The sequence below is a fragment of the Pseudorca crassidens genome, chromosome 7 (genome assembly GCF_039906515.1).
Source record: "Pseudorca crassidens isolate mPseCra1 chromosome 7, mPseCra1.hap1, whole genome shotgun sequence".
NCBI lineage: Eukaryota > Metazoa > Chordata > Mammalia > Artiodactyla > Delphinidae > Pseudorca > Pseudorca crassidens.
In genome coordinates, this window is record NC_090302.1 from 110,335,170 (window position 1) to 110,362,676 (window position 27,507).

At 43.7% G+C, this 27,507-nt stretch overlaps 1 protein-coding gene and 1 long non-coding RNA gene across 3 annotated transcripts in view; one reads left to right on the forward strand and one right to left on the reverse strand.

Moving 5' to 3' along the window:
• Window positions 1-27,507, reverse strand: part of GALNTL6 (polypeptide N-acetylgalactosaminyltransferase like 6) — a 1,150,933-nt gene that overhangs the window by 51,056 nt on the left and 1,072,370 nt on the right. Inside the window, exon 9 of the mRNA XM_067745365.1 lies at window positions 11,866-12,087. Within this exon, the coding sequence (XP_067601466.1) occupies window positions 11,866-12,087 (222 nt within the window). The remainder of the gene's footprint in view (window positions 1-11,865; window positions 12,088-27,507) is intronic.
• The window catches only part of LOC137228224 (uncharacterized), a 101,854-nt gene that overhangs the window by 43,232 nt on the left and 31,115 nt on the right, over window positions 1-27,507 (forward strand). Inside the window, exon 3 of one of the 2 annotated variants that reach the window (XR_010945211.1) lies at window positions 25,020-25,086. The exons of the other annotated variant lie outside the window; for it this stretch is intronic. This is a non-coding gene — a long non-coding RNA (uncharacterized lncRNA). Of the gene's footprint in view, window positions 1-25,019; window positions 25,087-27,507 lie in introns of those variants that run through there. 2 annotated transcript variants of the gene reach the window in all.

Below are 27,507 nucleotides of genomic sequence, written 5' to 3' on the forward strand. Positions count from 1 at the left end.
GATTAGTTAGAATGTTTTCCCTTTTCTTCCTTCTCCTCCAGTGTCTAAACATATTCTTTTAATCCTAGTTAATGCCCGTGGGCATTAACTTATTAATTAAGTTCTTATTAGCAGAACTTATTCTGCTTTCCGCTTACTTTCCTTATTTGTTTGTTGTGTTATTTCTACAGTGTCAGACCATATAACATTTGCATATTCTTTTTAAAATTAATTTATTTTTAACGTCTTTATTGGAGCATAATTGCTTTACAATTATGTGTTAGTTTCTGCTGTATAACATAGTGAATCAGCTATATGTATACATATATCCCCATATCCCCTCCCTCTTGCATCACCCTCCCTATCCCACCCCTCTTGGTGGTCACAAAGCACCGAGTTGATCTCCCTGTGCTATGTGGCTGCTTCCCACTAGCTATCTATTTTACATTTGGTAGTCTATATATGTCCATGCCACTCTCTCACTTCGTCCCAGCTTACCCTTCCCCCTCCCCGTGCCCTCAAGTCCATTTTCTACATCTGTATTTTTATTCCTGTCCTGCCCCTAGGTTCATCAGAGCCATTATTTTTTAGATTCCATATATATGTGTTAGCATATGGTATTTGTTTTTCTCTTTCTGACTTACTTCACTCTGTATGACTGACAGGTCCATCCACCTCACTACAAATAACTCAGTTTCGTTTCTTTTTATGGCTGAGTAATATCCCATCGTATATATGTGCCACATCTTCTTTATCCATTCATCTGTTGATGGACATTTAGGTTGCTTCCATGTCCTGGCTATTGTAAATAGTGCTGCAATGAACATTGTGGTACATGACTCTTTTTGAATTATGGTTTTCTCAGGGTATATGTCCAGTAGTGGGATTGCTGGGTCATATGGCAGTTCTATTTTTAGTTGTTTAAGGAACCTCCATACTGTTCTCCATAGTGGCTGTATCAATTTACATTCCCACCAACAGTGTAGGAGGGTTCCCGTTTCTCCACACCGTCTCCAGCATTTATTGTTTGTAGGTTTTTTGATGATGGCCATTCTGACCATTGTGAGGTGATACCTCATTGTAGTTTTGATTTGCATTTCTCTAATGATTAATGATGTTGAGCATCCTTTCATGTGTTTGTTGGCAGTCTGTATATCTCCTTTGGAGAAATGTCTCTCTAGGTCTTCTGCCCATTTTTGGACTGGGTTGTTTGTTTTTTTGATATGGAGCTGCATGAGCTGCTTGTATATTTTGCAGATTAATCCTTTGTCAGTTGCTTTGTTTGCAAATATTTTCTCACATTCTGAGGGTTGTTTTGTTTATGGTTTCCTGTGCTGTGCAAAAGCTTTTAAGTTTCATTAGGTCCCATTTGTTTACTTTTGTTTTTATTTCCATTTCTCTAGGATGTGGGTCACAAAGGATCTTGCTGTGATTTATGTCATAGAGTGTTCTGCCTATGTTTTCCTCTAAGAGTTTTATAGTGTCTGGCCTTAGATTTAGGTCTTTAATCCATTTTGAGTTTATCTTTGAGTATGGTGTTAGGAAGTATTCTAATTTCATTCTTTTACATGTAGCTGTCCAGTTTTCCCAGCACCACTTATTGAAGAGGATGTCTTTTCTCTATTTATGTTCTTACCTCCTTTATCAAAGATAAACCCATGCATATATGGTCACCTTATCTCTGGGCTTTCTATCCTGTTCCATTGATCTATATTTCTGTTTTTGTGCCAGTACCATACTCTCTTGATTACTGTAGCTTTGTAGTATAGTCTGAAGTCAGGGAGCCTGATTCCTCCAGCTCCATTTTTCTTTCTCAAGATTGCTTTGGCTATTCGGGGTCTTTTGTGTTTCCATACAAATTGTGAAACTTTTTGTTCTAGTTCTGTGAAAAATGCCATTGTTAGTTTGATAGAGATTGCATTGAATCTGTAGATTGCTTTGGGTAGTAGAGTCATTTTCACAATGTTGGTTCTTCCAATCCAAGAACATTGTATATCTCTCCATCTGTTTATATCATCTTTAATTTTTCTTTCATCAGTGTCTTATAGTTCTCTTGCATATTCTTTTATCCTTTCAGCCACTCTCTACCAGACCGTAGGCCAAGCTAATCTAAACATCTCTTGGTTTTCTGAGGCTCATTCTCTAGTAGGTTCCTCAGAAAGACTCTTGGGAAAATTAATCCCTGAGTTCTTGAATGTTTATAACTATTTTTCAGTGGGCTTTATACTTGAAGCACAGTTTGGTTGGATATAAAATCTTTGGCTCATATTTTATTTTCTGAAGCATCTTTACAATGTCGTCCATTGTTTTCTGGTACGAAATGTTTGTGCTTCAAAGTCTGGCTTAGGTTTTGTTTTTGTTTTTGTTTTTTTTTGGTCGAATGCACAAAATTGTTTTCCTTCATTTAAAAAATACAACTGTTTTACTAGAAATGTTTGTGTTGAGGGTTCTCAGTTGAATTTCTCAGCTATAGCCCCTTTAATATGTAGGTTCAAGTCTTTTATTTTGTGAAGGTTTTCTTAATTATAGTTTTATGCCTTTGTTGTCTTTCATTTTGTGGGGGAACATTCTTTGGGAATTGATGTTAAATCTTCATTAAAACTCTGTTGTTCCAAATCTTTGGTAGAATCTTCTATCTCTTCTTTATTTCTGCTTTATTAATTTCACTCTCCTCCCTTCCAGCCTTGGTTGCTTTTCCTGGGCCTCCCCGGGTGTCTATATGCTTCTTTGTTTCTTCTAATTCAGTCTTTGTTTCTGAGATTTTTTTTTTCTTTCCTTTTCTTCTCTTTTCATTCTTGAGTTTTCAGCTCTCTTTTCATATCATCACATTTCACATCATTCCAAGTGTCTTCTCTTTTCTTAATTAAAAAATTTTTTTTGGATTATAGTTGATTTATAATGTGTTAGTTTCTGGTGTACAGCAAAGTGAATCAGTTTTACATAAACACACACACACGTATATATATATATATATATTATATATATATACACACACACATATGTGTGTATGGGTATATATATTCTTTTTCAGATTCTTTTCCATTATAGTTTATTACAAGCTATTGAATATAGTTCCCTGTGTTATACAGTAGACCCTTGGTTTAGCCATCTCATTTCTGAGCTGTTCTAATTCTGACTTGTTTGGTTCTTTCAAGCTTTGATTGTTTTTAAGCTTCTTTTAGCTCATTTAAAAATCATACGTTGCTGTTTTCATCCTCTTTGTGGCCACATGTGTGGGATGTTTTCATCATCTCCTGGAACTTTATTTGGTTCATTTAAATCTTTATCCTTGCTGTATCTCTGTATGGGGTTTTATTGTAATCTGGTTTTATTTTCCACATACAAATTAAATGGTTCTCTTGGAAAGTACCTCTGTAGGGCTCTCTTCTGCATTGTTACTGTGACAGATTAAAAAAATATGGCCTCTTTATATACATGATGACTTCTCTGTCTCTCAGGGGTGAGCCTGATTCACAAAAGCTTCCTGCCTCTAATTCTGTGTTGTCTGGAGTCTGAAGGTCTTTCCTTCCAGAGCAGTGAGGCTGCCTTTCCACGTGCTTGTCCACCACGTCCTGGGGTCCAGGACGTGGTGTTAGAAGTTTAGTCTCCCGGGGATCCACAGTGTTTTGTTTCAGATCCAGTGATCAGCAGGGTTTTTTTTTTTTTTTTTTTTTTAGCAAGGTTGGTGGAAGGGAAGTGGAAAGAATGAGTCTCTGTCTTTCCAAAAGGGAGTGTGTCAGAGCATTTCTGAGATCCTGCGGGCGGAGGCTGCTTTGGCATTGTTTTGAATTCCCAGGCCCCTTACTGGTTTCCTATGGTTTCTTTGCACTTGTCCTCAGCTTGGAGCCTGTGAGGGAGTCTTTGAATTTCACTGGTCATTCGCAGATTTAATTGCTTTAGTTCCTATTCTGTAAAGGATCGGCTCCTTTTGGGGGTGAATATTTGTTGATTCCTGAGTTGCAGCTCATAGCACTGTCCACACTCTCCTTTTCTGTTTCCTACCAACCCCTCATCCCCAGTGATCTCACACAAGACCTGCTGCTGCCTGGTGTATAGGTAACACTAACCCTACTCTGGGATTCCTGGGGGTTCCTTGTCACCAGTTTTATGTAAGATGTTATCCATGTTGTGTGTGTTTTTTCTTTTGCTGTCCTATATGTTTTGCCTGGCTTTTATGATTGAACAAAACCATGCTGCGGCCATGTGTTTAGCATCGGAAATCCCAGTATATTTTTAAAACGAGAATATTGTAGAAAATTTAGCTTTTTATTTCCGGCATCACACCACATGGTTTTTCATTATTTCCAGCAGAATGGCAGTATTTGAATGTTAGGATCTGGAGCAAAATTATTTGCTGCCGACTGGTATGCAATTCTGGCAAAAAAGTGTGGGCAAAGAGGGTCGATGTGTGTAACTGGTTCTGCATGATTTGGGTCTAGAACAAGACTAAGAAAAACTGACTTGTCCATCCTGTTTTAGGGATGGTCTAGAAAGTTAAGCTCCTCCTGAGATTATCTTGTCATGTTAATTTCTCTTTGTAATGGGCCTAACGGATTGGCAACCTTTTTCAGAAACTGAGCAACTAACAGACTTCACATTGGCAATAGAAGCTCGAGAGAAAAGGCCTTGCATGTGGCTGTGAAAGGGAAAGACCTAAGAGCTTGTTTGTTGTTGATGGGACAGAAACAATGTTTTGGAAACCTAAAGGTGGTCAAAGGAAATTCCTGTATTTCTTAAAATTAATAAGAAATCTAATCAAGTGGATCAAAAGCATAAAGAGATAGTTGGAGAGAAAACAAAACGTGGAGAGAGAATGGTGGCTTCAGGAGGCCAGGACCACTGATTTTTCCCATCTCTCAGTCCAAGTAAGAGACAGTTACGTTTCAGGCCACTCACAAAATCTAAGACTGACTGATGACCTTTAAGCAGTGAATGGAAGGGACAACTGACGTCTAAGCGGTGCAGTAACTGTGTGTCCCAGAGTTTGGAACAGGGCCAGCCAAGACCTACTGCTGACAGACAGCTCAATGCATAGCGAGGACACTGGGAGGAATATTTGCTCTTGTTCTTAACTACCGTCTGCCAGCAAATGATGAAACCAGTTCCAAGCCCAATGATGCATCCTGGCATCTGTCTGCATCTCTTAGCATGACTCCCAGGATCTTCTCACTGTTATTCCAGGACCCCAAGAATCTTGCCCATTTTTTTGCTGTGTTTTTTCTTGTCCTCCACTAACCTGTGGATGGTCACTAGACTTTGAAGTTGAGGGCAGTTGCCCCTGAAGGGACCACTCTGAGCTCTCCCAGAAGCCAGCTGGGCTCTTTGTAAAAGAATGGGTGGGGTGGGGGTATTCTTATGTCCATGGCTGGAAAAATTATATTGAATTTTTCCACCAGTGCTGACTCTCTGAGGCTGTGCATTGGAAATCCTACTTTAATAGCTGAGTGATCCTCAAATTCTATTAATTCTGTGTCATTGTTGAAATTAGAAAGGTACCAGTTATTAAAAATTAAACACTAGAATGAATTCACGATTGGGCTAACATACACTTAAAATTTCCTTTACTCCTGTCATGTGAAACCCCAAAGGTATGTATTTATGTATATAAACATATGTCAGTATGAATACATACACATTGTAAGGAAGAACAAAATAGAAAGAGAAGATAGAAAGTTTTTGGCATATATATATGTGTATATCTATCTATCTATCTATCTATCTATAGATATATATAGGTATATATGCAGAAAAATCTTTTAGTTCTGAAACACCTCTGATTCTATTAGGACATGGGTCAAATTGCTGCTTTTGAGACATTAAGATGTCTTAATGATGTCCAGTTTGCATTAAGATGTCCAGTTTGCTCAGCTGGAAATATGAAATTGAAATCACGTTTAGTGCTGAAGACAACACTAAGTTTGTCTTCAACTGTCTCAGCTGTTGAGAACTCAGAAAACACATAGTGGAAGCTCAAAGGATAATGCAATTCTTTATGTAGTCTTACCTTTTTCTCAACCTGCTTGTGGAGCTCCAGAGAGATGAATTAGCATAGTGTGCCAGCATTGTCTCTGCCTGAGAAAGTAAATGACAGATCAAGTCTCGTGCACTCAGAGAACGACAAAGCATCTCTGAACGGCTGCTCAGTTTACAGGTCTGGTTTAGACAGAGGGCGGCCGAAGGGCAGCGATGGTCCCAGTGTGCTTGCCAGGGGAGCAGCAAGACACGTCCTCTATGGGTTCCCCAGTTGCCAGTCGAGGCTGTTGGTGGGGGGAGATGGGAAAGGGGGCCATTGCTCTCCCAAGAAAAGGAGCCAGAGCCTGGCGTTTCCCTCTGTGTAACCCAGTAGCCAGCCTGGCACAGAATTTGTTTGAAAGAGACAGCATCACACCGTCAGATGGCCTTTCAGATAATGTGCCTCCTAGTGTCAAACTTCCTTTCCTGGAAGCCCATACGGAGAAATCGGAAAGGCCTCGTGCACCGTGAGAACATCAGAAGGAAGAGAGCCAGTGAAAATAAGTCAAGAGCAGCTGAAGCCGAGGAGGTGAGCTGGGACGATTCCGGGGGCCTGTCTTTGTGAAGATGCCGCAATTCAGGGTGACATGACTCTTGAGCGAGGGGTTTAAATAGCAGCAGAAGGAGCTCGGCATTGAAATGAATTTTTAAAATAAAGATTTCCCAAAAGTTTTGCACAATGGCGAGATGACAAACGGATGTGTCAAGATTGGCACATTGAGGACGGCAAGCAGACACCTTGGTCAGGAAAGACATGCCTGTCTACTTTACATCTTTTATTCCCTCTTACACATGAAGATGCGGGATTCTGCAGAACTCTACTTTTTGGACTATAAAGGAGTACTATAAATGGCTCTCACGAATTCATGAATTCTAAGGAGGGGAAGGAGTAAGAAGGCAAAAAATAATCGGAAATTCTGTTCCGTTCATTTAGCATCTTGACACAAAAAGACACACTCCCTCTGTGCCTGGTTTAAGAACAGTTTTCTGTTTTAAACCTGTTCTTACCCGGGTTTCTTCTCCAACACAGCACTGCGGAAAGCACATTGCTTCTACATGAATAGCACCAAGGGATGCTCGACTTATTACATGGCTCAAAATCCCCTTTATTCTCTCGGGGCCCCTCACCTCCCCACTCCACCCACTACCCTGGCGACCAGAGGACGGAATGATGCCTCCATCAGAGGTGACTTTAATCTCTTATTGCCTTTGAAGTACGAAGGTGACATGGAGAGATTGGAAATTGCTGGCACGGAGGATTTTCCCTTTTGGAGGTTCTCCTTCTTCTCCTTAGGTTGTCAGAAGAGACTATTTCATATCTTGTTGGACTATGACATGGAATGTGGACCTGGCAGTCCCTTGGAATCACTCACCTGAGATTCATTACTCACACTGTCTTCCCGGCCAGGCTTTCCAGAGAGGCAGCCTCTGTATGGCCGGCCAGGGAGTGGTGTGGAGACCCTTCCCCGTGCGGTGAAGGGGGGCCAGAGCTTGGCCTGCCCATGGGGGCCTCTGGGCAGAGCTGTGAATGCAGAGGGGGTGACGGAGCCAGGATCCTCCACTCCTTCATCATTCACTCAATAAGCATTTATTGAGCACCCACTATATGCCAAACCCTGTTTGTAGCTGCTGAAGGGCAGTAGTAACTCAGCAAATCAACAGAACCCTATGTCCTGGAACTGGCTTTCTAGGTAGGTGAGAAACACGATAAATATGTAGATGGCATGGCTTGTTCTGTAGCGAGGGATGCTGACGAGCAGGAGAGAGCAGGGGAGGGGCGTTGGGAGTGGATGAGGATGGACAGCCCCCTGTGCATGGCTGCCCACGACAGAGGGGACAGCCGGGGAGGGCTTTCCGAGAAGACAGTGCTTTTTGAGAAAGGGCTTGAAGGGAGTGAGGGAAGAGCCTTGGGATCTAAGCAGGAGGAACAGCAAGTGACAAGGCCCTGAGGTTGGCTTGTGCCTGGCCTGACGGGGAGCAGCGCTGAGGCCAGTGTCCCTGGAAAAAGGAAGCCGAGGGCTAACAGTAAGAGATGAGGTCAGAGGGGACGCAGCAGAGACCAGGTCGTTCCGGGTGCAGGTGAGGACTTTGACTTTGACCCCGAGAGAGCTGGTAGCTTTTGAAAGTTTCTGAGTAAGGCAGTGGCCTGATCTCCCGTTTCAAGTGGAGAATAAGCTAAGGGGCGGGGTGGGGGGGGGAAGAGAGGGATGAGTTAGGAGACACACACGACAACCAGCTGAATCTGTCAGGGAAACGAGTAGCAGTTTATAGGATGTGTATGGTCTGTAACACATCGTTTCCAAGCTGGGTTCCAACGACCAGAGCCCAAGATGGCCTAAGCACTTGATGGTTTATCCAGAATCAGGCTGGCACAGAGGAGCAGGTGGGAAACTGTTCCAAGTACAAGTGCATGAAACAGCACGTTACCCTGCTTCCCGGCACAGCGCTCCCATAAAGGAGTCTTGCGTTTTCATTGCTGGAGGTTTGGGGTTCCTTCCTACCACACAGTCTGCCTTTCCCTTGTCACTCTCTTATCAAAACAGCAAGTGACCTATTACATTTATGTAGGAGCTTGGCGCATTCGAGCCATTAATTTAAAGGTTATAGGAAATGAAACAGCGCTTTTATGTACTAGATTGGATCCTGCAGCAGAAAGGGGACATTAGTTAGAAAAACAAACAAAACCGGTGAAATCTGATTGAAGTCTGTAGCCGAGTTAGTAGTATTGTACCAATACTTATTACTTAGTTTAAATGTGCTATGGTTAAACGTATGGTGGCAAATGTAAGATGTTAACATTAGAAAAAATGGGTGAAAGGTGTATGTCAACTTTCTGTGCCTTCTTTGCAACTTTTCTGTATGTGTAAAATTATTCCAAAATAAAAACTTAATAAACAAAAGCTCTTTGTAGAGGGCCAAGGAATACACGAGTGAAACTTTGAATTTTTTAGAGATAAAATGGTCCACAGGTATATTCTGCACGTTTAGCAATTTTTATCCACCATTAAGAAGTAGGTTATTACCCAATATATAGTTAGAAAATGGTCCTTCCTGTTCATCACTTCATGTAGATTAAGCTGCATTTCAAATACTTCATTTGCCTCCTGCATTAAATGTCCAGGCATCACTTTTACTCTCAGGGATCTCCCCTGCTTGGGAAATAGATATTTTTCGATACACTTTACCAGCCCAAGCCCTGGCGCTTGCCGATTCCCCTTCCTTCTGTCTTCCTCCTACGTCTCGTCTTCATCCTTGCCGTGTACCACCCCTTCACTGAGCAAATGTAACTGAATGTAACTGGCGCTTGAACTACTTTGCCATTTTCTTCTTTCCCTAAACCTAAAGGTGACCTTACTTTGCTTTGCTGTTCTGAAGCTTTGGGGAAAGAAATTTGCCATTATTAGAAGAAAATCTGATCTTCTCAATGTCTGATTGTTTAAACCAAGGATGATGAACTCACATGTCTCTAGGGCCCAGGCAAACCACGTAAAGATGTGAGGTAGTCAAGAGTAATAGGTTAAAAACTGGCATCACCCACTGGCCATAAGATGGTTCTTATTATTCCTGGAAAGTTATGTCTTTTCTAGAACCTCAGGGACATTTTGAATCTGTTTCCATGCAAGATGCTTTCCCCCCCCCCAAGATGCTTTATAAATGCAGGTTATGGTTTAGTCAGGCAACGAGGGAAAATGCGACCAGTCGCAGTTTAGGTAGTAGCCAGGTTGGAATAAAAAATTACGTTTCCACATAGGGAAAAGACTGATGAGATGTTAACCTCGTCCCGAATCACACAGTGATACTGGGAGGTCTTGGAGAGTTTTCTTTTCTTTTTTTTTTCATGGGAGGAGGAGCCAATGTAATGTCTTTACTGCAAAGAAGAAACTTTACACCCCGTTTTGAGGGAGCTAGTGCAGGGGCTCCGTGGGCCAGCTGCTAGGACACCGGCTTGTGATGGGTTCCGCGAGGCCTCGCCTTTGTGCAGCCAGGGCCAGATGATGTTGTCTTCTTCACAGATGCAGCCCACCATGCGCTTCCTGGTGAGGAAGCAGACTAAATGAGGGTCTTCCTTGGGACCGGAGGCTGCGTTCGGGGCGAGCATATGGTACGGCTCCAGACCCTTGCGTGCAGGCAGCATGACCTCCCTCGGCAGCCCGGTCCCTGCTCGTCCGCAGTAAGAGCACCACCTCCAGACGCCATAGGGCGCACCACGGAGACTCCCCTGGGACCGCAGGCGCTCAGGGCCTGCGCGGCCAGCGCTCCAGCCCCACGGAGCTACCTTGAAGCCATCAGGCCAGCTACCAACACCAGCGCTTCCGGGAGTTGGCTCCGGAGGCAGAAGGGACTTGGCGGGCAGGGCTTCTTTCCCCTCCGCGTGCTTGACTCTGCCGTGGGGCGGGGCCGCGGGCTCTTGGAGAGTTTCCTACTAAGTCACTAAGGCAGGACTGTTTTTAGATTATTAGGGAAAGATGGCAGACGTAACCTTAACCCAAAAACTCGAGGAAGAAACTCACCTGCTTCTTGGGTAACAAATTCTTATGTCTTACAACACCTTAGACTAAGAAGGTTCTCTTTGGGGTCTACTTTAAATTGCTGCTGCTGTAAATTAAGCCCCTGGTAGATAACAAAAACGAATACCAGCAGAGTAATATTACTAATATTCCAGGGACGCGTTAATGAAATCTTTAAGATGCAAAGGGTCAGAGACCAAATTACTCACTGAAACATCCACGATCAGGACCACGTGTGTATACAAAAAAATATTAGGAGATGAAGCCCTGGTGCCAGCCTTCGCTCTGTCCTTCATGCCCGAGGTTCCCCAGGTCAAGCAGAGGACCACCTCTCTACGGGCCCCTCAGCAAAACAAGCAGCGCACGTGTAACCTGCTGAACGCGTTTTCTGCCTGGAGCCAGGACGCTGGCTCACCCAAGGACGCTGCCCCAGCGCGCGGGCCTCCCCTGCCACGCCTGGGGGCCACCTGATTTCAGAGCTCTGCCAAGCCACAGACACTAACCGGACAAGCGCCTGTTCTCTCCACACCACAAAGTCAAGGACGACGATGGGAAGGCGCCTGCACGACGCGAGACAGTCTGCTCCCGAGCGTGGGGATGGCGCTAGCATCCCTGCCCCCCCCGCCCCCGCCCCCGCCCCCCCCAAGCCCCCTGCTCCGAGCAGATTAAATTGCAGACTAAATTCACCTCATGCAATTCGAGTCCTTGCTCTAGCACACCCTCTCCTAAGAGGAAAAGGCCACAGTAACGAGACTGAACAGACCTGAACCCAGCACAAAAGTCCTTTATATGCCAAAATATAGATGCTTTAAATTGGGCACCTGGGGCCTTTCAGCTCTTTCCATTTTAGATCATGAAGTAAAATTTAAAAGAAGCGCTCAGAGGTGGAAAGGTTGGTGCTTATTTAAGGAACCCGTTTGCCACAGTTCAGGGTATTGTGGAAAAGCGCATCTTCTTGATTCTGCATCGCACACCTGGTTAGGAAAGCCGCCCAGCCCCATCGGGGCACCTCGTCCTTGCACACGCCCATAGCAACCAGGCTGCGCGCGCAGCGGACAGGGAGGAATTTTATCGTGGACATCGGGTCACATTTATGTACACAAGAGCACGACAGATATTTTCATTCTCTGCAAGCTCTTAGCGCAATTTCACTAATCTCAAATAAACAGTTTCCAGGCGCATTTTTAAAAAATCAATTTGGGGAGTCAACAGTGGCCAGGGGTTCCAGGGGTGAGCTGAATGCCCTTCCCCAGCAATTCCTACAGAGGACATATATTTATCGGAGATTATTTCAGCTGACCCTGGCCGCAGGGCAAGGGAGCTGAGGGTTTCAGCAGCCCACTCCCACCCCCAGGGGACGCCTCACCTCCCCCCAGGCTGCGGGTAGGGGCTCCACTGGAGGGTAGTACTCAGGCACGTCCCAGGCCACCGCCGCCATGAACCACTTGAAGTCCTTGCACTTGAGCTGTCTGCGCAGCTCCTTCTGCGCGGAGAGGTCCCCCGTGGACAGGTGCCGGTACTCCGGGCGCCGCTGGTAAATGTACTCGGCAAACTCATCCATCCAGGTCTCCGCCACCCGCTTCAGGTTCTGTGCAGCAGAAAAGAGGGTCAGTTACTGGCTTGTGCCCGCAAAGGTGGATTTTAGTTGCCCTCCAAATGGACAAAGAAAGAAAAGAAATCAATCTCAGGAAGCTCTAGTTAGGAGTTTTCCTAACTGCGAGGGGTGTGAGATGATTAGCCCGAGGCCTTGCACACATTTCTGCTTCTGGCATGGGGTCCAACTGCCAATTAGAGAATTCACCAGAGCCAGTAAAAAAAAATAACCCAGCTTGCAATCCCCTCCGCTTTCTCATCCCTCCTGTTATTTCACGGTGACAGATTCTTTGTTTTGCACGTAGAACTACAGGAGTTGGGGCCTGGAGATGATGACATTGCTCTTAGGCATCAAATGGCTTAAACCCTTTCAAGGAACAGTGAGGGATCTTGGAAAGAATGAGGACAAACAAGCTGTTATTCTCTCAGTTACAGCGAGAGCCCAGTATTACTAAATTCAAGACTTTGTGTTCTGGTGATACTTTGTGCCACCGGAAGCCCAGGAGAATTTAGTAATTCACTGCACAGTGAAGTCGGGCTAAGGAAGCACCAGGGGGCCAGTCTTCTCTGCAGATGGAGCCATGGGGGGAGGGAGCAGGGAGACACGCACACTCCTTAGTGGCAGGGAGTGTGGGTGTTCAGGGTAGGAAGCTCAGCCCTTTCCCCAGTTTTGAGACTGAGCTAGGAACTTACACACTCTGGGCCTCAGATTCCTTGCCTGAAGAAGGAACAGAGCAGAATGTCCCTCCATCAGGGGAGTGGTTGTAAGGTTAAGTAAAGTAACACCTGTCAGGGGCTTCGACTAGTACCTGGCTCCCAATAGGCACTATGGCTATTAGAGCTGTTGTACCTAGTAGAATAATAATAGTGCAGCATTGGAAGACAGAACGCCTGGGTGCTGGGCTTGGGCATGGGTGAAATGACTTGTTCTTTGGTCTTGGAGGAGGGCCGTGGCTGCCACGAGGTGTTCTCTGACACTCCGTCACCCCTCGGTGCTGAGTGGTAGAGAGAACACGGCCATGTCTGGAGCATCAGTTCTGATGCTTCATAGGCGGGTGTCCCCCAAGCTCTAGTTCTTGTTGTTTTGTGTTCAGATTCCTTATTTAAAGCCCCCAGCTGGTGTGAATACTGACCCTTTCCAGCCTCTCATTTGCACTTAGAAGGTAAAATGAGCAGAATGTCTGGGAACTTGAATAAGACCCAGATACACCCAGATCCAAGTGACTAAAGAAAAAACTAGGGATGTTTAGGAAAATTGCTTTGTCTTAAAAATTGCTACGGAATCCTAAATAGGGCCTGAAACTGTGCCTAGAGGTCCGCTGGATTTGAAGACAGAGTCTCCAGATACCCTATTCCCAGTGGAATTGTACTCTTTTCTTTTTTCCCCATCGCCCCTACCTCCAGTGTCGCCGGGGGGCCTCTCCCACCTCATCCCCCGTGGACTCCTTGGTTAGCACATGTAGGGCTCAGTTAATCAGCAAGATGCAGAGAAGACACAGTGCCATGAAGACTACTCTGATTTCTTGGTTGCCTCTGTGTTCCTTCCTTTCGAAGCTTCCTGACGTGGAGAGTGTAAGGCTTGTTCCCTGAGGGGTTATTATTATTTGCTATCACTGTGCTGTCTGCCATCCCACTGGCATTGCCTGGCCCAGAACACCTTCTTTTCTCTGACTCCAGTTTGCTTTGACAGATGATCAGAGTCGACGTTGTTTTGTTATAGTCTAGCCCTCGCCACAGACTCTGAGCTGCCCCATTTGTTTGGAGACAGAGAAAGAAACGTGATATTCGGAGGTTCCTGCTCTGTCCTGGCACCAGGTACCACGTGCACACGTAACGTCCAAGTAGGAGTCTTCAGTATCACTTTGCCGTTTACCTTTCATTCTGACAAATGTTCGGGATGAAATGCGCTCTGTTATCATTTGTCCTTGGCCAGACAGTTTTTATGGTTAGCAACAAGGCTCAAAGATAGAATGGAAAAAAAGTTGGTTGATAATATTAAAGCTTTATTTGTATTCAAATTAGATTTTTGGCTGTAGTTTCAACCTTCCTCCTATATTCCAATTATTAGGTAAAGTGAAAATATTTAATTTTCACCTACTTTGTGCTTCTCTCATAAACACAAATGAATAAAGGTAAGAAAATAGCAAAGAGCAGAGGCAAAGAGCAGAGGTAAATTACCCAGGAATAATGAGAAAGTGATTTATTAAGTGGAGACATGCCTTAAAATTTTTGATAGCTTGCAAGAAAGATTTGTCACTAAGAAATCTATTTGACTTGGGTAAATAAGCACTTTTAGACTATAAATGCTGTGAAGTTAGGGATAGATAGTGTTTTGGGTTTTGTTTTAAATTAAAAGGCCCTAGCACATGTGTGTGCTCATCTGGGCATGCTAATTGTGGAGTTAAGAAAAGACCATTTATAAAATGAATATGAAGAAATTCCTAGCGTGTGCATGTATCTGTTGATAAAGGCACTGAAATAAAAGCAATATTTTAAAAAGCACTGTTGCTAAAGGGTAGATATTTGTTGCTTTGGGTTTTTGAAATAGAAATAGTAATTATTGTGAAAACTCGAAGAGGAACTGACCAGTTCAGATGCGTTCAATTGGAAATGGCTGCAAGGGTCAGGATGAATGTTTGCCAGAATAAATGACATGAATAAGTGGAAGAGGCAGGAGATGGCAAGTTGGAAGATTCTCAGCAACAACAGGGAAGCTGCAGGGTAGTTAACCTGGGAACCAGGCAGGTAGCTTTTGCCTTTTCACGTCCTGTTCAAATCGAAATACTTGATCGAAGGTTAGGTTTGCGGATTTCCCAAACACTCCAAAGCAAGCAGGAAGGTCATGGACATACTCCAGGGATAATGAATGTCAAATCATGGAGCCCTTTTGCAGTAGCTTTCAGGAGATGGGGAAAGAGAACCAGCACAATAATTGCAAAAACTAATTGCCGGTGTCTCTCCAGCAAGGAGGGTTACGTGAACATTTTGACATACATGTGAATCCTGACCATTTTAATGTTCTGATGACTCATCAGACATCCTCCACTGCAGATGCTCTGTTCTCTGAATGGAGTTTCCCGCCACGAGGAAACTTTCTCAAATGTCAATTATTATAGTCAAGGGACAGTCTAGAGCAGTGCAGGTGACTGGCCAAATCATATCATTCTGAAGGCATTGTTCCAGAAATAACAATACACTATGTGAATCTGCCACTGTCATTATGTATCAGTACTTAGTTTTGGGGAAACCATTGGAACCTCAGCTGAGAAATGTTATAAGCAGTTGCAAGAAGCATTTCATTGGTGTTTCATAGATTGTAGAATAAATCCACCCACTGCAGGAAACAGAACAATCTCATACGGGAACACATGTATCTATACACTCAAATACATGGAGGTGACGGGGTAGGAGCAAAGCAGTATTTCTCACTTAAACATTCATTGCTGGGTGCACAGGGACAGAATCGTGAAACGGACATCCCAATGACACATCTTGCCCGTGATGGTAACAAAGAGAAAAAGGAAATCAATCTGAGTTGGCCCATCTCTCCTGAGATTGAATAAACATTAGTGATGGTGCTAAGATGTTAAAAATTAGTTATGAAGAGGAAGGAAAGAAGGAAGTACGGACACTGGGAGATCTATACATGCAATCATTCTTTCCCAAACTATCAGGAGTTGGGTATAAAAGTTGCCTTATATATGTGGAGCTAGGTGTTAGCTGAGATTCCTGGTTTTTGAGACTTAAATGAAATTACATTAACCCCAAATGACACATTCCTGTCTTCCTTAAGATTTGTGTGGCTTTCCAGGGACGTGGGTTCACATGTTCATCCTTCACTTTTTTTTTTTTTTGCGATACGCGGACCTCTCACTGTTGTGGCCCCTCCCGTTGTGGAGCATAGGCTCCGGACGCGCAGGCTCAGCGGCCATGGCTCACGGGCACAGCCGCTCCGCGGCATGTGGGATCTTCCCGGACCGGGGCACGAACCTGTGTCCCCTGCATCGGCAGGTGGACTCTCAACCACTGTGCCACCAGGGAAGCCCCATCCTTCAGTTTGATGTCCTGTTTGGGGATCCTTCCTTCTTTCCTGCTGGCATTCCGCCCAGGCTTGCTCGCTACCTCGGTCATGCCGAGCTGAGTGGGTCACACACCCACTGTGCCTCACCTCTCAAACACGTCTCGGGTAGATGAGTGAGGCCTAGACTCGGAAGGTGTGAGGGCAGTGGCAGAGACGAAGCTGACAACAGGAAGATGGAAGCTCTGACTTCTTTCATATTCTTTAGCTCCTATAGAGAATTTCTTCCCGGACAAAATTTCCTCCCTGTCCTTTGGCCTCCTGACATGTGTCCTCAGAATTTCCCTCTTATGTCTCTCTTGCAGGTCTGTACCAGAATATGTCATTCCTTCTTCCTTTTCACGCCGAGTAAGTCAGCTTTCTCACTATCTGTCTCTGCTTCTCCTGGCCAGACGCTGAGGCTTACCTTTCCGTAACCAACAAGTCCTTTCCAGGTGTTTTGCTAAACAAAGGTCATTCCCCTAAAAGAAATTAAACAGCTGGTTCTTGAATTACGCCCACCCAACTTTTGGTCGCATACTGGTTGGTGGCCCGCTATTGAAGACATTCCACAGTAGGTCCCTAAGTGTCCTCTCCAGCTTTATTCTCCTCCATGGAACTCTGCTCGGGAGATCTGCTCTGGTCATTGCCACTCCTTGTTAATGAAACAAGGAGGCCCCCGGACTGAGGTGGCTCTAATGCCTTGGTGGCCTGTGTAAGCAAACCGAAATGTAGCTTGTAAACGCCTCCAGGTTACAAGATCAAAACCTAAGGCCCAGGGCCTTCCCTGGTTGCGCAGTGGTTAAGAATCTGCCTGCCAATGCAGGGGACACAGGTTCGAGCCCTGGTCCGGGAAGATCCCACATGCTGTGGAGCAACTAGGCCTGTGAGCCACAACTACTGAGCCTGCGCTCTAGAGCCCGCGAGACACAGCTACTGAGCCCACGTGCCACAACTGCTGAGCCTGCGCTCTAGAGCCCGTGTGCCACAACTACTGAAGCCCACACACCTAGAGCCTGTGCTCTGCAACAAGATAAGTCACTGCAGTGAGAAGCCCGAGCACCGCAATGAAGAGTAGCCCCCGCTCGCCGCAACTAGAGAAAGCCCGCCCGCGTGCAGCAACGAAGACCCAACGCAGCCAAAAATAAATAAATTAAAAACAAAAACCCAGCCCATCACAACCAACCAACCAACCAGCAGCAACGAAGACCCAACGCAGCCAAAAATAAATAAATTAAAAACAAAAACCCAGCCCATCACAACCAACCAACCAACCAGCTTTCAGCTACAACCCATCAATGATTTCCTTCCTTTGCTTCTGCTGTTTCTCTGATCTGTGTAAGTCTTTCCCCAGCTCCTGTGGGTGGAGCATTTCTAACCACTTCCTGTCCGGCGCTGACTAATTTGAATTGATTTTTGCTTAGATAAACTCTTAAAAATTTTGTCTCATTTTATCTTGTTACGCAGGGAACCTACTTATACTAAAGAATTTATCCGGAATTCAAATTTAACTGGGCGCCCTGTAATTTTATTTGCTGAATCTGGCAACCCTACTCCCGACGTCCACAATAGGCATATAATATATGCTTCATGAATGTTTTTGAATTGATTAAGTGGCTGTACATGCAGAGTCTGGTATCTTTTGATGCTGTTGCTAATACAGAGTGAATGCTTTGCTTCGGTGGAAATCATTCCAGAGAAGCTTCAAGCTCTCTGCAGAGAAGCCTGCTATGACGCACAGTTGACCTAAATATACTTCCCCGTCCCACTGCTTTTCTGTTTCTAATGGGGGTGGGGTGTCCTGCTGGCCCTCTATCTGTGAAGCAAGCAGAGTGGGGGCAGCCACGGGCTCATGACAACAGCAGTGTTCACGGGTAGCTAGAGGTGAGTGTGCCACGTGGCTGGAACTGACAATTTATGGCCCACTGTTGGTTAAACTCAGTCAGAAAATAAATAGGTGAAGACCTCTGTCTCTGCAGCCCTGGGCTGAGCTCCGTCCCGGCTCCTAGTGTAGTGTGGACAAAGGGGAGTTGGGGAGAGGGCTCAATCCCATTCAAGGTGGGTCCAAGAGGTTTTCACCCACTAGGGTTGCACCCAGCATGGGACTCCTGTAACAGAGGAAGGTAGCTCCTGTGGCTGAGGAATACATTTATTTTCTGGTGTACGAAGCAAATGAAGGATTTCTCTGTTTTCAAAAGCTGCAGACCTTTGTACTTCTTGAATGACAAATGAAATAAAAATTGTTATGCTGAGCACCTCTGTGCACACGACATTGAGAGCCTCCCCTGTTTTTATGTCACCCCCTGTGGTTCCTTGTGTAACAACAAGCCCCCGTATTCAACCCAAAGTGGTATTAACGTCTCCCTTCTCTGTGTTGCCCAAATAATTATTAACTCACTTAACACATTCAGCCCTGTAGTAGAGACCTTTAGAATTCAAGTCGTCTTCAGTGCATTCTCCAGTGCTACATCTTTCCTTAATTCTAATACTCATCGGGTGTTTGAATTGATAGTTTACCAGGAACACTTAATCACTTTGCTACCTCAGTCATAGGAACAGATTTCAGCTTTGACTGATCATCTTCATCATAAAGCATGAAGAAAGTAGCTATTTCTATTAAGCCTGCTGCTTCACCAAATGACACAAGTCTATCCACTAATTTTTTTTTTTCCCCCAGCAACACTTTAGACCCTATGGCTTCAGTATCCTGAAAATTCAATCCCTATTCTGTTTCTGAGCATATTATCTGGGGGCTGATTGTTTCTCCGGCCGGCAGGCTACCCTGTGCATGTGAATTACCTGGGCCACCTCACCTCAGTTGCGTGTTTCTGCTGCTTTGTGGCGGGTGCAATCATACGTGCCCGCTGGTGTGACCCCAGTGCACACGCTGCGCTTGAGTCAATGTTAAGCTATTGTATTATGGTGGCTTGAGTAATAGATTTCTCTTTCTTCAGCTATCATTTTTTCCGGTGGTTTTTCCAGAAATTGCTGATAACCAGCAAAGCCAGTCTCACCAGCAAGGTGCGTATTTGTCACAGTCACTTCTCCGGCAAGGAATCGCACCACTCTCCCATGACTCTGAAACTTCTGCTTTGATTGAAATGCGTTTCTTTTCTCCTTTTTGTAGCTTAAGAGCACTTCAGTAGCTCCTGAGTCCCGCCCCAAAGCCCTCTTATCACTGATGATGTGATAAATGTCATCATGGCTACAGCTCAAAAGACGATCTTTTTCAGAGAGCCTCAACTCAACACAATTATTTAGCCCAGCGCTATTTTTCTCTGATCTAGAGACTTCTTTGAAGTCAGTGGGATGCGTTCAGCATGAGGAGAGGATGGCTAATCTAGTCCTAAAAAGAGGCTTCTCTGACAGGCAATTTCCTCTCTCTTCTTCCCCAAGGCTGTGCAGGCTGTCTGCAAGTGGTTACATGCTCTTGGCTGGTTTGATATAATTTAATTATATCTCTATTATATTTTTGGGCCAAATATTTTGGATATTTATGGTAGTGTTTCTGATAGCATTTGATGTAGGCTTTAGATAGAGAACAAACAAAAAATAACTCCTCGAATTATTTAACTACATATCTTATTAAAAATGCACGTAAACCTAATTTAAAAATGGTTTTATTGAGGAATAATTGATAGGCAATAAACTACTCGTGTTTAAAGTGTACAATTTGGTATACTTTGACATGTGTATGTATTACTGAAACTATCATTGCAATCAAGGTAATGAACATATCCATCACCTCCAATCGTTTCCATATGCCTCTTTGAAATCTCTCTTCCCATCTCCTTTCTTAGGCACTTCTACCATCCCCAGGCAATCACTGATCTATTCAAAAAAATTTTTATTAAGACTTTATGTCTTTAGAGCAGTTTTTGGTTCACAGCAAAGTTGAGGGGCAGGGGCAGAGATTTCCCATGTGCGTCCTGCCTCTAGAGACGCATAGCCTCTCCCACTATCCACATCCCCACAGAGTGGCGCATGTATTACAGGAACACACCATAATCACACAGAGTCCACAGTTTACATTAAGGGTCACTCTTGGTGTTATACACCGATCTACTTTTCATCCCTATAATTTAGTTTGCATTTTCTAGAATTCTAAATATAATCATAAAATACGTGCTTTTTGTCTGGCTTCTTTCACCAAGTGTAATTATTTTGAGGCTCACCCACATAGTTGCATGTACTACTTTTTATTATATTTTAGAGACTACATATGGATAGACCACAATTTGTGTATCCATTTACGTGTTGATGGGCAACACAGAAATACAAACGATCGTAAGAGACTACTATGAAAAATTATATGCCAGCAAATTGGACAACCTAGAATAAACTGATAAATTTCTAGAAATGTATCATCTACCAAGACTGAACCGTGATGAAATAGAAAATCTGAACAGACTGATTACTAGTAAGGAGATGGAACAGGTAATCAAAAACATTCCAACAAGCAAAAGTCCAGGACCAGTGGCTTCACTGGTGAATTCCACCAATTATTCAAAAAAGAATTGGTACCAATTTTTCTCAAACTCGCCCAAAAAATAGAAGAGAACTCTTCCAAACTCATTTTACGAGGCCAGCATTACCCCGATACCAAAACCAGACAAGGATGCCACAGGAAAAGAAGAATTATAGGCTGACGTTCCTGATGAACATAGATGCAAAATTCCTCAACAAAATATTAGCAAACCAAAATCAGGAATACATTAAAAGGACCATATACCATGATCAAATGGGATTTATTCCAGGAATGCAGGGATGGTCCAACATTTACAAATCAGTCAGTGTGATACACCACATAACAAAATAAAGGGTAAAAAAATCATATGATCATCTCAATAGATGCAGAAAAAGCATTTGATAAATTTAACATACATTTATAATAAAAGCTCTCAGCAAAGTGGGTATAAAGGGAAGGTTCCTCAACATAATAAAGGCTACATATGACAAGCCCACAGCCAATATCATACTCAACAGTGAAAAGCTGAAAGGATTTCTTTTAAGATCAGGAGCAAGACAAGGATTCCCACTCTCATCACTTTTATTCGACATAGTATTGGAAGTCCTAGCCACAGCAATTAGATAAGGAAAAGAAATAAAAGGAATCCAGATTGGAAAGGAAGAAGTAAAACTGTCACTATTTGCAGATGACATGATGCATATATATAATCCTGAAGACTCAATTAAAAAGCTGTTAGAACTAATACATAAATTCAGTAAAGTTGCAGGATACAAAATCAACACACAAAAGTCTGTTGCATTTCTATACACTAATAATGACCTATCAGAAAGAGAAATGTAAAAAGAATCTCATTTACAATTGTATCAAAAGAATAAAATACCTAGGAATAAACTTAACCAAGACCTGCATGTCGAAAACTGTAAGATATTAATGAAAGAAACTGAAGAAGACACAGATAAATGGACAGATATTCCATCCTCTTGGATTGGACGAATTTAAGAAATGTAACTCTGAAATATTGCAGGTTTGGTCCAGACCACCACAATGAAGCAACTGTCACAATAAAATGAGTCACATGAATTTTTTGATCTCTCAGTTCGTATAAAAGTTATGTTTACACTATACTATAGTGTAAAGTTATTATTTACACTATAGTATATACTATACTATACTTTCTACTATACTATAAAGTTATTATTTATACTATACTGTAGTCTATTAAGTGTGCAATAGCATTATGTATAAAAAGCAATGTACATACCTTAATTAAAGCTACTTTTTTGCTAAAACATGCTAATCATCATCTGAGCCTTCAGCAAGTCATAACCTTTTGGCTGGTGGAGGGTCTTGCCTCGATGTTGATGGCTGCTGACTGGTCAGGGCAGCTGAAGGCTGGGGTAGCTGTGACAGTTTCTTAAAATAAACAACAGTGGAGTCTGCCACATCCATTGACTCTTCCTTTCACAAATGATTTCTCTGAAGCATGACATGCTGTTGGATAGCATTTTACCCACAGTAGAACTTCCTTCAAAACTGGAGTCAACCTTCTCAAACCCTGCTGCTGCTTTATCAGCTGAGTTTATGTCATTTTATAAATCCTTTGTTGTCATTTCAACAATCTTCACAGCATCTTCACCAGGAATAGATTCCATCTTAAGACACTACTTTCTTTGCTCATCCCCAAGAAGCAACTCCTCACCCATTCAAGTTTTTATCATGAAACTGCAGCAATTCAATCACATCTTCAGGCTCCACTTCTAATTCTAGTTGTCTTTCTCTTTCTACCACATCTCCCCCTACTTCCTCCACTGAAGTCTTGAACCCCTCAAAGTCATCCTTGAAGGTTGGAATCAACTTCTTTCAAACTCCTTTTTAACACTGATATTTTGACCTCTTCCCATGAATCGTGAATGTTTTTAATGGCATCTAGAATGGTGAATTCTTTCCAGAAAGTTTTTATTTACTTTGCCCAGATCTATCAGAGGAATCACCATCTATGGCAGCTATAGCCTTAGGAAATGTTTTTCTTAAATAATAAGACTTGAAAGTAGAAATTACTCCTTGATCTGTGGGCCACAGAATGAACGTTGTATTAGCAGGCATGAAAACAACATTAATCTCATTGTTCGTCTCCATCAGAGCTCTTGGATGACCAGGTGCATTGTCAATGAGCAATAATATTTTAAAAAGCATCTTTTTCTTGAGCAGCAGGTCTCAACAGTGGACTTAAAATATTCAGTAAACCATGTTGTAAACAGAGGTGCTCTCTTTCTATCTTTCATAGTTTCTGTGGGTCAGGAACTTGGGAGTGGTTTGACTAGGCAATGTGGCTTGTATTTCTCATGAGTTTCAGTTGGATTTTGGCTGACGAACCAGTCATCTTAAGCCTCCAAGGGGGCTGGAAGATCTTCCAAAGTGGCTCCTTCACGTGTCTGGCAAAGCGGTGCTTGCTATTGGTAGGAGGACTCAGTTTCCTCCATGTGGGCCTCTTTACAGGGCTGTGTGAGTTTCCATGTCATGACATGGTGGCAGGCCTCCCCCAAAGCCAGCCATCTAAGAGATCAAGGTGGGAGCTGCAGTGCCTTTTATGACCTAGCTTCAGAAGCAAAAATAGGATGACAGGGCAAAAAAAACATGCTTTCTGTTTTGTTTTGTCTTATTTTTCTCATCCCTTAAGACTGTATTGGGCTGAGATTGAGGGTCAGAACATGATGGAATTATTTTTCATGACCTAAAAAAAATTATGAGAAAGTGGAGATAACCAGTTGTTGTGGGAATTGTTGAAGGGATGCCGATAGAAACAGAGGTCTCTGTGTTCCAGTGAGGACGTCTGGCCCACAGCTAGATGATGGCCAGCCTGTCTGAGTCTATCCAGGACCCAAACAAGTTCTGGCACGTTGAGGACGGAAGCGCTGGTTCCTCCAGAGGCAACACCACAAGCTAGAAGTTGATGCTGTTACTGGGAATGATGGTGGTGGTGTGGCTTCTCCCATGACTTTACGTGGGGGCGGGGAGGCAGAGGCAAGCGGGAGCACAAGGCAAAGGGTAGATCTTCCGTGCTGCAGAGTGGGGACTTCCTCTGACAAACAGGTATGTGAGCACGCAGAGGAAGACTTTGGGGGCGTCTAGAGACACCTGGGAATGATGGGAAGGGCGTTCACCTGGCAGTCAAGCCCATGGTGTCTCCTGCTGTCACAACCTGAGTGCAAAGGACAGCGTGATCTCATTTGTGGATGATGATTATTGATCCAGTTGCTATATATATCGCATATCATGTATATAGGTCACAACCAGCATCTTCTAACCACCAGCTAAGGAGAGCATCTAGTGTTTTGTTCCTCCACAAGAACACCCACAGCAAGCAGTCCAACAAATTGTGATGGAACTGAATGGTGCTGAAGCATTGTTCTATCTGTTGTTAGAAGACCCTGTTTTAGTTTCCGTACTTTCAAAAAAGGCAAAAAAAAAAAATCTTTATGTTTTTAACAGCTCACGCAGGGTTCTTAAGTTGAAAACTACATCTGTTCAAAATTTAGGCAATCTGTGAAATTTTATTTTTATAAAGCATTTTCCAAATTAGAACACCAAGAGCATCCGGACACCACAAAGCCGCCCATTGGTTTCTGACCATTTCTCAGTTTATAGAGTAGCAAGTGGAACTGTTTTCTCCACCTCACATGACATTAGAAAGGAAACGTGCTTGGGCTGGAATTGTAGTTGGAGATGGAATTCTTGCCATGAACTAATAAACAACTGGAAACAAGGGTGATTAGAATGGAAATGACACAGCAGAGGCCTCCAGCAGCGTCACTCTGCATTTACACATCTCAGGGTAAGAAGCTCATTCCCCTGAATGAGTCCCTCTGAGCCAGGTGCTCCTGCGATTTCATCGTCCAGTTGAGGCCCCAAAAGGCAGAGTCATAGAGCAGCCAGTTCTGCTCCCTCTTGCAAGAGTTGCATTTTTGGTTACGGAGATTATGGCAAACTTGTGGGAGTTTGGGGGGAAAGTACATAGAGGAAATAAGAAGAAGACCAAACGAAAAGTTAGTTTTGAGAAGTTTGGTGGGAAATCGCTGAATTTTAAAGTAATGTTGTCTTTACCTCGCATATTTTGTTCACGAAACTTTCAAATGGTAAGAGACTGTACCCGTCAGTGATTTGCTCCTTCACTTTCTGTTTCGGTGTCTATGTTTGGTATGAAAATTCTATGCTTTACCTCCATATTATTTAAGCATTTTAGAGACAAAGTGTGATTCTGTTGTTTTTTGTTAAATGAAGAGCTAAAAAACATGGATGCTTAAAATTCTCAGACCCCTGGGGTAGGAATTAAGGGAGCAAGTGAGGGTCAAGCCGTGGGGAACACATTTGTGTTTCACGTTTTCCCATCTCCTCTCCCTAGGTCCTTGGCAGATGGAATAGTTTTCCTCATTTTCCTCACATGCAAAACAAGCGGTAGAAAAAGGGACATCATTGAAGGTTAGTATGAGTGCTGTACAGGCAGAAACTTCTCTCTAGTGGGGACTGTCCTTGGGTGAGGTGACATTCTGTTACAAAGGGGAGGCTTGATTTAATTAAAAGGTCCAATGCTCCTGGCTTAGGATATGGGGCAAGCTCTATGCATTTCCGCCTGGCACATGGTGGGCACTTGATAAATATTTATTGAAGAATTTCTGCAGCCTGAGCCTTCTTTGTGGCAAGAGATGACATTTATCTTCATAACCCACAATGGACTCATCAAATCTCAATGATTTATTGAACCATTATTGTCACATAATAAAGTTATGATTGATTTTTAGGGAAGCTATCAGGAAGAATGATGAAATACTATTTATGGAAGATGCTTGAATTTTTTTTTTTTTTTTTTTTTTTTGCGGTACGCGGGCCTCTCACTGTTGTGGCCTCTCCCGTTGCGGAGCACAGGCTCCAGACGTGCAGGCTCAGCGGCCATGGCTCACAGGCCCAGCCGCTCCACGGCACGTGGGATCCTCCCGGACCCGGGGCATGAACCTGCATCCCCTGCATTGGCAGGTGGACTCTCAACCACTGCACCACCAGGGAAGCTCAAGATGCTTGAATTTTTAAATAAAAAGTTCAATATGGTGATTCCTCAAAAAATTAAAAATAAAACGACAGTAGGATCCAGCTTACCCCTCTTCTGGGTATTTTTCCGAAGAATATGAAAACACGAATTTGAAAAAAATATATGCACCCTTATGTTCATTGCAGCATTATTTACAATAGCCAAGATATGGAACAAGGTAAGTGCCTATCAACAGATGAATGGATAAAAAAGATGTGGTATATATACACAATGGAATATTACTTAGCCATAAAAAGATGACATTTGCCCTTTGTCACATGGATGGACCTTAAAGTTACTATGCTAAGTGAAACAAGACAGACAGATAGACAAACGCTGTGTGATTTTACTCATATGTGGAATGTACAAAACACACAGACATACAAAAAACAAAATAAATGCACGAGCCACACCAAAGAAAAACAAACACGTCGACTCAGAGAACAGAGTAGTGGTTACAGAGGGGAAATGGGGGCAAATTGAGTAAAGGGGACCAGCTGCATGGTGATTGACGGAAACTAAAGTTTTGGTGGTGAGCATCACCACTATAGAAATATAGTGCTGTACACACGAAACTTACATAATGTTATACATCAATTTTACCTCCATAAAAATAAAATTTAAAAGTGCCATCTAAATAGGAGATATTATATTTTAAAATATGGCCAGGAGGGGAGAGAAACACATGATAGCAGTAGGTGAATCATCTTGAGTTCTTGCCACGAGTACTGGACAGACTTATTGCCCTTTTGGTTACACTGTAAGGAAGAATTTGAAATAGTTATTGTTTTGAGAGGAATTGCATCTGCACAGAAGTCCTAGCCATTTATGAAAGCTGTCTTTTGGGAAGAATTCATTATTTTTCTGCTCTTTGGGGGAAAGCCCACGATAGGCCACCATGTCCCCAAACTCAAGGACAGTTTCAGACGAAGCATCTGAATCCTGCAGCTTTCAGAGAAGTCGGATGAAGCGCGGGCTGCTGTTGGCGGCCAAGGTAGTGGTGCTCCGGCTCTATTTGCTGGGCAGCTTCATGAGAATCAACTGGTTTACAGTCATGACGGGGGAAAGGTCACTTTGTGGGAGAGTCGACTTCCCATTCATCACCATCCTTGATTGCCTTCTTGGCGATTTCATTTTCTGACATCAAACTAGTCCTTTTGAAGAAAATCTGGCAAAATCTGGTTTTTGTGGGCTCTCAGAATCCTGGATGGGTAGTCCACGCACGTCTCCCAGGTCTGGCTCTCCCCGAGCCTGTGTGCAACGGTCGCTTAGGACCCAACTTATCTAAATCCAACCTCAGCATCCGTCCCTTCCTCTCGTCCCTGTATCTGTACCTTTGTGTCTCAGATGTGGCGACAAAAACTTTGCAGTCACGTCTGACCTCTCTATTCTTTTTTTTTTTTTTTTTTTTTTTTTGGTACGCGGGCCTCTCCCGCCGCAGAGCACAGGCTCCGGACACCCAGGCCCAGCAGCCATGGCTCACAGGCCCAGCTGTTCCGCGGCATGTGGGATCTTCCCGGACCGGGGCACGAACCCGCGTCCCCTGCATCGGCAGGCGGACTCCCAACCACTGCGCCACCAGGGAAGCCCTGACCTCTCTATTCTTGCACAGGGTGGCAAATCACTGAAAATCTCCCAGGAAGTTTTCTTTACAGATGCTTCTCGCATTCAGAATGTTACTTTCTTTAGTCTTCCTCTCCTTTAATATTTACCTGTTGGCTGATCTTTCCATTTTACCCTGACACTTCCTGTTCAAAACCCCCGAGTGCCTCCCTGCAGTCGGTAAGGGAAAGGTATACACCTTGGC